This window comes from Thamnophis elegans, chromosome 1 (genome assembly GCF_009769535.1).
Source record: "Thamnophis elegans isolate rThaEle1 chromosome 1, rThaEle1.pri, whole genome shotgun sequence".
In the NCBI taxonomy this organism is placed as follows: Eukaryota; Metazoa; Chordata; class Lepidosauria; order Squamata; family Colubridae; genus Thamnophis; species Thamnophis elegans.
Window position 1 is genome coordinate 27,496,964 of NC_045541.1, and position 14,100 is coordinate 27,511,063.

The following is a 14,100-nucleotide window of genomic DNA, read 5'->3' on the forward strand; positions in this document are numbered from 1 at the left end:
TGCTCAATTCAATGTAGCCTGAAAGAGCAGTTAGACAAGGATGAACAGGGGGCTTCGGAGTTTAATGGTTCATCAGGTTTTTCTTTAGCACTATAGGTGTGGCACTTTTGAGGGATGGGGTGTGGATTTGCTGTTGGTTCCGGAGTTGGTTTAAATTTAAGCTTTTTTTCTTTGAAGGACTAGCTTTGTCTCTTTTAAATCATTGATGCATTAATATGCTGCAGTAAACATTATAATACATTGCTGAGGCTTATTTGGAATGAGGGAGTGTGAGTTGCAAGAGAGCAAGCCTTATCAATTGATTGTGAAAGGAAGATCAATCATACTGTTACACAAGCCTCTAGAGGTTTGTTTGGCTATGTTGGTAAGAGGGCATGGCTTACTTAGGTCAAGCCTCACAGATTAGTCATATTCCTTGTGGAAATAAGGACATATGACTAAGGTAAGAACAAGCTCTTTGGTTGTCCTGCTTCTGGAAATGAGGACCACGACTTAATTTTCATCCCACTCTCCAAAGAACCTGAAGCAACAGTAGGCATATTGATAGTTTTATTCATTCCAACGTACGAGAACGTTGAAAGGAAATTATTAAAAGTTAGGAGTCTGTTTGACATAGAGATAACTGCCCAAAACAGAGTCAGATTGAATTTGACATGGGGAGAAGCCAGTAAAAGGAAGATGGGATCCAGATCTAGCCAGGCTGTTTATTGGAGGGGCGGGGGATAACCCCTATGCATCCTTATAGTAATAGCACTTATATACTTATTTAACACTTTATAACACTTTACTTCACACTCGGGGTGGTTTACAGAGTCAGCATATTGCTCCCAACAATCTAGGTCCTCATTTTACCGACCTCAGAAGGATTGAAGGCTGAGCCAACCTTGAGCTGGTCAGAGTCAAACTGCTGACAGTGAGCAGAATTTGTCTGCAATACTGCATTCTAACCACTGTGCCATCACGGCTTCTTATGGGAGAAGCCTAGGAGGAGGAGCTTGGAATGTTGCCAGTTCCTAGGTTCTAAGCCCCTTTCCGTTCCTTCTGGTCATGTGACCTAAAGAGGTCCATCTATTAAGGACGTTGGGACTTACTCTATTTTCTTTTAGTGATATATCAAAGCCACTCAAACAAAAATTGGTTATCCCTTGACGCTTGAATTGTACACATGACAGAGAGACATTTCCTCTTCGGTTTGAGTTAAACCTAATTTGATTTGCATTGGCCTATCAAGATAAGGTTTGGGCCGAAGAATATGATCTCTATATTCCTCTCTATGCAAATGACCAGCCTCTATTATCTGCTGTAGAATTGCCTATCATTGCCCAAGAAAAGGGAAAGATCCAAAATGGAGCTTTGGTGGGGAAAACATGAGCTCTCTCCACCTGTACTTGTACAATTTGCCACATTCAGTCTTGCAGAAGTAAGTGTAAGGGCCACCGTAAACTGAAAGACTGTCTAAAATTATCAAAAGAGAGAAGAATATTTTTTTTAAAAAAATTGTATAAATGGTTAGTCTATTCTTAAAGAAACTCTGGAAGATGCTGGCCTTACTATTTGGGGGGAAAAGATCGAAGACTAGCAACAATTGTCTCAAAAGTGCTTGTCCAAAAGACAACTGGATTTTCTCATTTTTTTTCTTTTCTTTGGAAACCTTTTGCTTCTCATCCAATAACTGAACTGAAGAAACTTCTTGGATGAGAAACAAAATGTTTTCAAAGAAAAAACCCAAGAAAGTCCAGTGGACTTTTGGAAAAGCACCTCTGGGACAGCCATGACCTGGATGATTGAGAATCTCCATTGACAAGAAGCAACAACGTTTAAACAATTCTCGGAACAGCAAACTATGACTAAGTACTAAGCATATCACGCGTTCCCTTCTGAATAAAATACCATAGGTCAGGCAGTTAATGTTTTATTTTATTCTTACTCCAAAATCTGCTTTATCCCTTTGAGAAATAATAGGACAGAGTTATTAAATCTGAAGGCAGAAATGGAAGCTGTGTGCCCCTCTTGTTACAATTCCTCTGCTACCTTGGCAGCCCTTTCTGGTGTCATTGGCCCAGCCCCTCCATGCCAGTTGCCCCTTCTGCCAGCCAGCCAGCCATCTGTCTGCCAAGCTCTCTCTCTCTTCTGATGCGGTTCTAAGTTCTCTCAACCAAAGAACTCTTCTTCCTTCTGAGCTAGCTATCACCTACCAGACCTCTTTCACTCTTGCTCCATTTTGGCACTATCTTTCAACCCTGAACCAATTATACCTTTTCCTTTATGCCCTAAGTTGGCACAGTCTTTGAAGCCCGGGGGTGGGCTTCAAAAATTGCAGCAATGGGTTCGCTGCCCTGTTGCTGTGTAGGCATGATTATGGTGGGTGTGGCCTAGTCAGCCTCCTGCATCACAGCAGGAGGGGGGCATTTTTCGCTCTCCCCAGGCTCCGGAGGCTTTCCACGAGTCTCTGGGAGGGCAAAAACTGATTTCCCCAGGCTCCCAGGGCCTTCCAGAGGCTGAAAACAGGCCCATTTCTGGACTTCTGGAGCTTCCAGTAGGCCCGTTTCCCCCCCTCCCCAAGCTTCCACGCAAGTCCTGCCCTTGCCTGCCATGATGAATGGGCCATGTGGGGGATTCCTGGGAGGGGAGGGTGGGGGAGAAGAGGCGGGATGGGCGTGGCCAACCAGGAGTGGCATTTGGGAGTTTGCCAAACTGAACAGAATCCTAGCTAGAGGCTCACCCGAACCCGTGCAAACCCCCAGCAGCCCATCCCTGCTTTGAACTCCAATCCAGGGGTATTTTTCCTCCATGTTAGCTCTCTGCCAAAATGGTGCCACTTCGGCACACTCTCATAATTCTGAGAGGCTGGCATTTGAGTCAGGAAACTCAGCTCTGGTTACAGAGGGAGAAAACAAACCTCTCCAAGGACCTCCCTTTAAATCACGGAAATAGAACAAATCCAGATGGGATTAAGGTCCTATTCCTTCAGATGTGCATGTGGCCCTGGTGCATGTATGAAGGGAGGGGTGGCCTTTTGACTTCCCATTTTCTGCGGCCATCTTGGGCATCTCAGGGTCTTCCTGTTATTGCCATTTTGCCACAGCACGCTAACAGTTCAGGGCTGGCTAGATCAGATTGCCGATGGCACCGTGGTGCCCACTTGGCTCATATTTCATTTTTAATCTTTCTGCAGGACGGGGACCGACCTCTCTTTCTGGTGAGGATACGGCTGCCTAACTAACACTATCAGTTGCTGCTTCAAACAGCAGTTGCTGCCTTTAAAATGAGAATGGCAGGACTTTAAGAATTGTTCCTTTTCTGTGCCTTGCATATTTGGTTTTTCTTTAATTTATTCATTTCCCACTTTTATTGTTTTTTATTTTTTGTAAATAAATCAAGCTGGGGAACATACTTAAATATTCTTTTCTCCCCCTCTTTTCACCACCACCACAACAGCTATGTAAGGTGAGTTGGGTTGAGAGTGAGTGACTGGTCCAAGGTCACCCAGTTAGCTTTCGTCCCTAAGGCAGGACTAGAACTCACAGCCGCCTGGCTTCTAGCTTGGTGCCTTCACCACTAGACCAGACTCACTCTCTGGAATTGTACGATGCTGGGCCACCAGTTCTGCTTTCTCTGCCCTGTACCATGTTGCCAGCTATGTAGATCATCTTGCCACCCCTGAAAGAGTCAGTGATGAGGCACAGCAAAACTTCAGCACCCCATAAAGTATGCCTGTGGCTAGAGGAGGAGCTGACATTGCAACGACACAAAATGTGATCTTGGAGCTCCTAGATCGCAGTTGATACTTTTGCTGCTGGACGGTCCTTTTGGACTTAAGCCATCCCAAAGAGACAGTGACAGGGAAGAATATGTCCTGCTGATCTCAGGGACACTGCAAAGTCCCTGATTGATCCAGGAGAATCTCTTTTTGCCAGTGACAGAAGCAGCCATTGAAGCTGCTGAAGTTGGGACAGCTCTGGAACGGGAGGAAGTGAAAAGAGAAAGTGTGCCCGTCTGGTGAGGAAATCTTATTATTATAAAAGAGACTACCCCAAAAAAATTAAAGCTAAATTAAATTTGAAAACAGAAGAGAACAAGTGGTGAAATTAAGCTACATTATATAGTGTGTTATCCTTTTTTAAAAAAATTATTTTATGGATGGAACTTTTGCAAATGTTTCCTATTCTTTAAATTGAACAGATTAGTTTTTCTCTTCTATTTTTTATATTCTTTTTTTATACCTTTGGATTAAAAATCTTTTCCTTATTTTTATAATGTTGGGTTGGATGGGTTTTTTTTCTCTTCCATTTAAGAATTTTGTTTTCTTTAAGCCTGGAATATAAAGTAGATATAAAAGGAATACAAAGAGGGCTGTAATAACAGAAGGAAAGGAAGTAACACTTGGAGGCTTGAGGCTTGGAAGGCTTGGAAATATTGTCTTTTCTTTTTTCTCTTTGATCATTTGACTTTGTATTTCAAGGTTCCTCAGCTTGTTTACAGAGAGTGATAGTGAGAAGAGCATGGGTTATTTATACAGGTGCTCTTCGGGAGCTTTATTGGCAGCGGGAGTGGAGTGAAAACAAAGCCTTGTCTTGAAAGATTATAAATGAACTTGCTTTAAATTTAATAAAAAGTTTTGAATGTCAGAATGGCAGTGTTTACAAGTTGGAAGAATGGTGCAACATGAAAAAGAAATATTAACATTGCAAAAGATTATGTTTGAGATTCAAAAATTATTAGAAGTAACAGAGAAAATTGAGAAGAGATTGGAGAACATAGATCGCAGAACAGTAAAATTTGATGGAAAAATTGAGGATGTTCATCAAATGAAGAAAGTGGAGGTCAGAGTTCTAAAAACTGAAGGAAAAAAATAAACAAAGAGACAAGAAAATTGTTGATACTGACAGTGAACTGAGTGTGGTTGGAAATGGAAAGAGTGGAATATGGAAAGGGGCGATAGATGGACTGGAGCTCTACCCCAGAAGAAGAAAAGAGAGAAGAATTGAGGGAACTAAGGAGAGAAATTTTGTCAGAAGCACTAGTGATGACCAAAGATAAGCTGATCAAAGAAGCAGATGGAGGGTTTCGAGCTTATACAAGATATGCAATAAGTTGTGAAGAGAAGTCAATACAAAACTTACTAAGGAAATAACCAGAATACTAATGCCACAAATGGCAAGAGACATAAGACTGCACTATTACTGGAAAGACACAGATTGATGTAATGAAAGCTTATAATAATAAATTAAGTAAAATTTAGTTAAATTTAGAGCATTATGTATAAAATGAAGTGATAATGGATACAGTTAAATAATTGATTGATAATGATAATAATGGATATATATGTATTGGTTTGATAAGAGGAAATTTGATATAAATTGCAAATGGTGACTACGAAAGGAGGTTTAGAAACTGTTATTAAATATAACTAATTTTTAGTTAGAACATGTTATAAAGATATAATGTTACTGGATGATATTGGGAAGAGCTAATGGAATGCCATTATGTGGTTTTGCTTTAAATCTGGAATATTTTATATAAAAGGACATAAAAACAATTATAGTCAAATGAAGGTTGAGATATGATGATAGTAATATATATAAATATATTTAATTTAAAATATATGATTTGATGTGAATTGTAGGTGATGACAGTGGAAGGGATGCACAGAAGTTTTTGTAACCAATCGACACACTTTCTACAATTTGTAATGGAAGATGGTTTTGTGGTTTTTTTTGTGTTTTCTCTGTTTGTGTTTATTCAAAAATAAAAAAATCTTTATTAAATAAAAGTATGCCTCTGGCTATTCTGAGTCCTGCTTAGAAGCTGCTCAGCCTGGCAGTCCATCAAGGCCTGGGGGGGGGGGGGCAGGCAGGATGGAGGTGGGCAGGCTTACCAACCCGCTACACCAACCCTTGTGGTGCCCCAGAAGCGAGAGACCACAGAAGGGGAATTCAAGCTTGTACAGCAGGGGTCAGATCAAACCTGATATCCCAGCAAAGCAAGACAGTTTTGGAAAACTTTCAGCTTAATTTGATTTACAGCTAAAAGCCCAAAGTTTTAGAAAATGTGTGTGTGTGTGTGTGTGTGTGTGTGTGTGTGTGTGTGTGTGTCCATATCTGTATCTATATCAATGGTGAAATTCAAATTTTTTACTACTGGTTCCCATCCCACTCTGGGGCCAGCCAGAGGTGGTATTTGCTGGTTCTCCAAACTACTCAAAATTTCTACTATCTATATCTATATCTATATCTATATCTATATCTATATCTATATCTATATCTATATCTATATCTATATCTATATCTATATCTATATCTATATCTATATCTATATCTATCATCTATATCTATATCTATATCTATATCTATATCTATATCTATATCTATATCTATATCTATATCTATCTATATCTATATCTATATCTATATCTATCTATATCTATATCTATCTATATCTATCTATCTATCATCTATATCTCTCTGTCTCTCTCTCTCTTACATGTGTTTGTGTGTGTGTGTGTGTGTGTGTGTGTTAGTGTGTGTGTAGTCCCTCTTCGGAGAGGGGTATAGCTAGGCAATGGGGAAGCTGTTTATTTCTCTTTTCTTTTGAATTGTGATAAAAACCATTGAATGTAACCGGTTGAAATTTGTCAGGGTTGATGTCTATTAAAGAGACTTTAATGTCTGCTATTTTCAGCCTATTCTGCCAAAAAACAAAGCAATTTCAGTTACTTTGAATTTTCCCCCAATAGCCTATGGAGAAATATGGAGGAAAATCTTGATGAGCCTCTCTTCCGTATGCAAATGAGCAATCTGTTCCAGAGGTGGAAGGGAAATGCTGCACAAACTGTAGCCTAAAAGGATGTCAGAGGATGCTGGTATAAATTGAATCACTTTAGAATACAGCAATAAATGGTCAGCAATAGGATAATAGTAAGATTTAGAATACGTATAGTCGCATTTGTTTTTGTTAGTATTTGGTGGACTAAATCTTGTAAGTATGGTTTATTGTGTTGTGGGTGGTGGTGGAATAAGTAAGATTGCACTAGATGCAAGTTAGTTTTATTTCTTTTGTAAATACTGTAAGAACAGCTTTATTTCTTCTATTAGATTAGATCCCCTCGAATTTGCTTTCCTCCTTGAGAACATGAGCTCACGGTTTAACATTAGAGCAGGTCAAAACTGATAGTCCCTCGGGGAATAACAGGCCACAGTTTAACATCATCTCGTGCTGCTAAAAATTAAAGCAGCCACAAAGGTTAGGATGCTTTCTTGTTAGACTACAGATGATTTTTCTGAAACTAAAACCCTGAACCTGGAATGAAATCCCTTTGACCTCAATCGTCAAGACTGAAAACATGCCTCCTCTTCTTCCATTACATTTTGTGTCTTCAAATTGAAATGTGTCATGACTGATTTTTGCAAGGAAGAAGGAACCATATTATTTCTCTGCATGGAAATGAGCAGCCTGTTGCATGTTGTGGCCCGCCAGCGAAGCTGGTGACGGACTCGGACGATAAGGAAGTTGGGGAAGAACTTGGGCCAGTTCTGGGGCCTGGGGAAGCCTCGGATGGATGCTCAGTGTTGGACACAGAGATAGAATCAGGGCCGTCCAACATTTCCCAGCCACTGAAGAGGCAGCTGCCTTTGGAGGCTGCTATGACTGAGAAGGAAGAACAGCTGGGGCCTGTTCCAGATGCACATATGCACAGAGCTGTTAGGAGAGGAGGACAACTGAGGACAAGGAGTCAACTCGGGAAGCAAGGCACACGTGGACGCTGAACAGCTTCTCCCTGGCTGGGGAATAAATAGAAGGAAAGGGGAGTGGTTGTCATAGGAGACAACAGTTCGTATTTCTGCTCATCTTGTTTCGTGCCACAGAAACTGCTTGCCTGAACTTAATTTACAGCCTTTCAGCTGGGAGCTCAGGGCCTGGCAATTATCACAAGGAACTGATAAGCTCTTTTACTGAATCGAAGGACTATTGCCTGGACTTTTCGGGGTGTGAATGCCATTCATTCACAAGAGGTAAATAAAAAGGGTTTTTTAGTGGCAAGGAGCCTGTATCTTGTTTCTGCTAAGGCTGGGTCAGAACATTGCATCTCCAGGAGGGGTTGCTGGGAAGATGTTTGGGTCCCTGTACCTTGAAATGATGGCTGGAATTGTATCAGGGTAGAATCACTGGACAACTGTGTTTCTTTAAGAGCGTTTGTTGAGGAGGTAATATACAATTCTTGTTTTTTGCTTATTAAGTTCACTGTGTACTTCTTCAGTAGCAGTTTTGTGCTTGAGATGGGATAGTTGTTTGTTGTCTTGAGTTAAAAATGACATCTAATTTTTGTAATATATTTTGTCTTTTAATGGCCTTGTCATCCCTTGCATCGGGGTGGAGTCATGGCAACTGAATGGAGCTGAGTGTTTACTGGTCGGATGCCCTTCCTGTCGTCAATGCAGAGTTTGCAGTAGATAGGTTCACATTGTGCCCAGAAAGAGAAATATCTGCCACTACCTAGGATCGAACTCACAGCCTCCTGATTGTGAGGCGAGAGCTCCACCTCTAGGCCATTGCACCATTTTAATTTTTGTAATGTAGGAGTAATTTATTTGCTTCTGCATAAAAACATGACCTGAAAATCCTTTTCCAGACATCATTGAATATTCTTGGTATTTCTGCAGGAAGTCCTGACTGGGAGAAAGTTGATGTTCGTTTAACTCTATTTAGGAACAAGAGGCCGTGTTTATATCATTTTAAGCCAATTTTATTCAGAGGAAAGAGCCATGTCGTAGTGTTTCTGGGGATAAAGGTTGTTGGTGTGATTAAGCTGAGCTCCATCAGTTTACTTTATAAGCAATCTTCATTCAGTGGCATTTGTGGTTAGAATGGTGTTGAAAAAGTAGCTTTAAAATGGCTCCCATTTATGATCTTCACAGATCACGTAAAGCAAATAAAAGCTGAAGTAAGATCAGGAGCACGGTTGCAGTTTCACTTAATGACTGTTTTGCTTAATGACCAACTTGCCAGTCCCAATTGTGGTCACTAAACAAGACTATACTACCTCTAAGAGTAATATAGTGTATTGAATGGGAAACATTTGTCCGGTCTTAAATATTTAGTGAAGGAATAGAGGCTGTAATAAACCTGGAACTTTAGAAAGCCAATATTAAGCTCTACCTCATTTATATGCAAATCATCAACCTATTGTGGGAGTCCTTGCTGAGAAAATACCAAAGCCAGTATTGTCAGAAAAAAAAGCTGGAAAGAAAGTGGATTTTGGATCTTTTCTTCCTCCATTCTATTTAACTATCCCACCGTTTGAATAGATGGAAGATTTTTTTTATCCCTATATCCTAAAGGAAAGGTGTAGAAAGTATCAACAAGGGATATTAGAAAAAGAAGAGAATTAGTTGTTTTCTGCTTTTGGATCATATCTTAAATAGGGATGGGGTTATTTTTTGGGAAATGGCAGGTTGTACATTAATATACATAGAGATAGAGTGGCTTCTTGGAGATGCTTTGATTTCTGTAAGATTAAAATTGTGGACTTGCTTTGAGAAATATTTTAAAAAGGCAGAATATTATATTTCCCTAAAGGAGAAACATGCTCTTGGAAAGCAGCCCCCACCTTTCTTAATAGCCCCAGCAGTACTGGGCCAGCCTATCTACATGTATGTATGGCCAGCCATACATACCCCTCACTCTCAACTCCAAGTGGTCAGCTGCACCTGGACCATGTGCTATCTACAAGACAAAAGACTTCCAGCTCCAGGGTGATGGGATTAAGACATGACCCTCCAGGACATAATAGGATTAACCCATTACTTGGAAACATTGTATCACGCAGTAAACTTCAACCAAACCTGGGATTCAGACAACCTACAAAATTAGCTATGACCCCTAAAGGTAAAGATAAAGCTTCCCCTCGCACACATGTGCTAGTTATTCCCAACTCTAGGGAGCAGTGTTCATTTCTGTTTCAAAGCCAAAGAGCCAGCACTGTCCAAAGACGTCTCCATGGTCATGTGGCTGGCATGACTAAACGCCGAAGGAGCAGAACACTGTTACCTTCCCACCAAAGGTGGTTCCTATTTTTCTACTTGCATTTTTACATGCTTTCGAACTGCTATGTTGGCAGAAGCTGGGACAAGTAATGGGAGCTCACTCTGTTATGTGGCACTAGGAATTCAAACCGCTGAACGGCCAACCTTTCTGGTCAACAAGATCAGCATCTTAGCCACTGAGCCACTGCGTCCCTTTTGCTATGACCCCTACAGCAGCCAATAGAATATATGTTTTTGTACAGGAACAGGAAGCTCAAGTGCAAAGCCCAAAAGAAGGTGTGTGTGTATGTATGTATGTGTGTATACACACACACACACACACACACACACACACACACACACCTCACTCTCAACTCCAAGTGGTCAGCTGCACCAGGACCATGTGCTTGGTGGTTCTGTCACCATTAAACCCTCTGTCCAATCAGCCTCCATGTTTCCAGTGTCTTTATCCTGGGTTGGAACTGAACCAGATGGATATTTCTTCCAACAGTGTAATAATAGGTAATGTCAGGATAGGCCACAAAAGAAATGCAGAGCAGGGGTGGGTTGCTGCCAACATTACTGCCGGTTCCCTTTGCGCACATGCGTGCTGTGTGTTGCTTGTGCATGCGCATTGCCTTTGAATTGTTTGTGCATGCGCAGACTATTATAAAATGACAAAAAATATTCTGGCAACAGCATGGGCGACTGGGAAACCAGTTCAGGGACATGGCCAGCCTGCCGTACCTACTGGTTCGGCGACCCAGTCGCAATCTCCACTACCAGTTCGCCCAAACCGGTGCGAACTGGTAGCAACCCACCTCTGATGCAGAGCTGTATTTCTTCATGGCCCGTGTGTTCACCTTATCCTAACCAAAATTGAAATAGCTGTAGGTGGCATGATGTCTCCTTAATTATATTCAATTGACTATTTTTTTTTTTGAATGGAATCTTTGAAGCAGGTTGGTCAGTCTTTGGAACAGAGCCATGCCCTTTCAAATCACACACTTTTTAATGTGAATCTAATTACAACAAAATTTAAAATGAATTTGAATTAATTGACTGCATATTGATTTTCAAGTTCTTAGGTCACCGTACTTACTCGGAAGCATCTTCTCTCCTTGCTGCCCCTAGGAAAGGGAATTGTAAAAATTGCATACAACACCTCCCCCCAATCTTATTGAATATATGCAAATACTGCCCTTTAATTTGTTAGGGAAACCAGGAGAGTTTTAATTCCTCAAACTATAACTGCTTAAAACAGTGTGACTCCTACTGTCATCATCCCATAAAGGTCTGAAATTCAAGAGTGTATAAATTTTCTGTAGCCTTAGGAAAGTGTCTGCTTTTACAGTGCAATCACTGGCATATGGTAATGCATATGGGTAATGCATGTTATTGGATATTTGGCATTTAAAAGCATCCTTGTCAGTGTTGCTGTTTGAAATTAGAGCACTTTTTTTAAAAAAAAAATTCTGATTATTTTTCCAGCTTTGCTCTTTATTTTTAAATAAGTCATCCTTTAATGCTGGTGTGGCGTTACAGAAACAGAAAATGGATGGCTCCGTTTTGACAAACTGTCTATTAAAGTCATTTTATTTTTTCATTCTACGCTCATGCTGTGAATTATTCTGCCCTCCGTGGATTCATGACTGATCTTTGAGCAATCAATTCAGCTCCTGTAGTTGGTCGTAAGACAATTCCAGTTGCTGCACTATTTGCTCAGCCAATTTGATCCATACATTTCAATTGATTCACTAAAATGATAAAGCGTAAAGGTAAAGGTGAAGGTTCCCCTTGCACATATGTGCTAGTCATTCCCGACTCTAGGGGGCGGTACTCATCTCCATTTCAAAGCCAAAGAGCCAGTGCTGTCCGAAGACGTCTCCATGGTCATGTGGCTAGCATGACTAAATGCCGAAGGCGGACAGAATGTTGTTACCTTCCCACCAAAGGTGGTTCCTATTTTTCTAGGATTTGACCCACTGAACTGCTGATCGACAAGCTCAGCGTCTTAGCTAAGAGCCGAGGTGGCGCAGTGGGTAGAGTGCAGTACTGCAGGCCACTTCAGCTGACTGCTAGCTGCAGTTCGGCGGTTCAAATCTCACCGGCTCAAGGTTGACTCAGCCTTCCATCCTTCCGAGGTGGGTAAAATGAGGACCCAGATTGTGGGGGCAATATGCTGACTCTGTAAACCGCTTAGAGAGGGCTGAAAGCCCTATGAAGCGGTATATAAGTCTAACTGCTATTGCTATTAGCCACTGAGCCACCGCATCCCTTGTAAACCTTAGAATATAACCTTAGAATTCCAAAATTATATCCTTTGCTTATATTTATTTAACCCCAAATAAAATGGGCTTTTCATGGGGCTTGGCTCTTGAGATGTTTCGGTCCTGATTAATTTTTCTTCTTTTCTTCATAGGTTGCTGGATATTGAAAGTCAAATGATCTATTTTGCAAGTTCCTATGCAGGAACAGGATTTGCTGTTCTGGTGCTTGGATACCTCCAAGTCAGTATTTACTTCTAGTCCTTCATTTCCCACCCCACTCCAGAAGAAAAGTCAGTTACCGTATTTTTTGAAGTATAAGACGCAACTTTTTCCCTTCAAAAAAGAGACTGAAAATCTGGGCGCGTTTTATACACTTAATACAGCATTTTTTGCCTCCCCAAACCCTGCCCCCTTCATCAAAATGGCCGCGCGTAGCTTTTAGGAGGTTTTCAGAGTGTTCCTGAGAGTTGGAAGAGGGCAGAAATGAGCAAAAAATGGGCAATTTTTTGCTCATTTTTGCTCCCCCAGCCCCCAGGAGCACTCCATAAGCCTCCTAAAGGCCTTGCATGCCACTGTTTTGGGGGGAAAACAAGCCCGTTTTCACGAAAAACAGGCCCTTTTTGCTCATTTTTGTCCTCCCTCCCAAGCACCCTACAAGCCTCCTAAAGGCTATTCATGCCCTTTTTTTTTGGAAAAAAAACTTGGCCCGTTTTCATGAAAAACAGGCCATTTTTGGGAGGTCTGCAGAGTGCAAAAAAACGGTTTTTTAAAAAATTTGCCCCTACAAAATCTTTGTGGAAATAGGAATTACATGACTTCTACGTTTTGATCAGGGACAATTTTTTGTACTGCCTTGGAACTAATATCAGCTTTGGGGCTGAGGTGACTGAATAGACCAGGGGTGTCAAGCTGGATTTCTTTGTGGGCTGGATTGTTCTGACTTTGGCTTCCCAAGAGCATGAAACTGACTCCTCATCCTGATAAAACCTCTTTTATTTAGGTTAAAGGGAATTCCTCTCCAGCGAAGTTCCGGCCAACAATCTTTCACAATTACAGATCTTTATCAGGCTTGGAGAGCTGCCAGGCCGATATCTTCCAAACGCCATACTGTAGCAGCAATTACTTGGCAAGAAGTCAGGAACAGATCTTCACCCTAATGAATTGAACTTATTGTCTCCTGTAAACTCTCCTCCCCTTTCGCTTCTCTTTATTCACTATGGGAGGGGCCATTTACTGTCCACCTGTGCCTTTACTCCTGAGTCGGCCCTTGTTCCTTAGCTGTTCCCTTCTCCTGGCAGCTCTGTGCATGCGCACATCGAGAACAGGCTCCAGCTGTTCTTCTGCCCCACTGATATTCGACTCCAAAGGCAGCTGATAACTGTCGGAGGGCACTGGCTACATCTCTGCCTCCAATGGCGAGCACTCATCAGAGCCTTCCCCAGACTCTAGGATTGGCCCAACCTCCTCACTGTCTGAGTCTGGCGGTCTACAACATTGTAGTTCTTCGCTGACTGGGGGAGAATACAGACATATACAGCCTCCTGCAACACTCTGCCAGTCAAAATGGGGCACGAGGGGCTTTTTACCACCCCCACATGCCCTGTTTTCAGCCTGAATGTCATCCTGCAGCACAAAATGGCCCCATTTTCGCTGGCAGAGTGCTGCAGGAGGCCGTCCAGCCTGAAAATGGGGCATGTGGGCCCCTCAGGCCCTGTTTTCACTAGCAGAGACACCACAGGCCAGTTCTTTGCTATTTCCAGGCCAGCCCCATGGGCCAGATTTAAGCACCCAGTGGGCCAGATATGGCC

At 41.7% G+C, this 14,100-nt stretch overlaps 1 protein-coding gene across 1 annotated transcript in view; it reads left to right on the top strand.

The window, feature by feature from the left end:
• ABCB11 (ATP binding cassette subfamily B member 11) overlaps nt 1-14,100 on the top strand; it is a 100,184-nt gene that overhangs the window by 25,041 nt on the left and 61,043 nt on the right. The window contains exon 7 of the mRNA XM_032210370.1: nt 12,445-12,532. Within this exon, the coding sequence (XP_032066261.1) occupies nt 12,445-12,532 (88 nt within the window). The remainder of the gene's footprint in view (nt 1-12,444; nt 12,533-14,100) is intronic.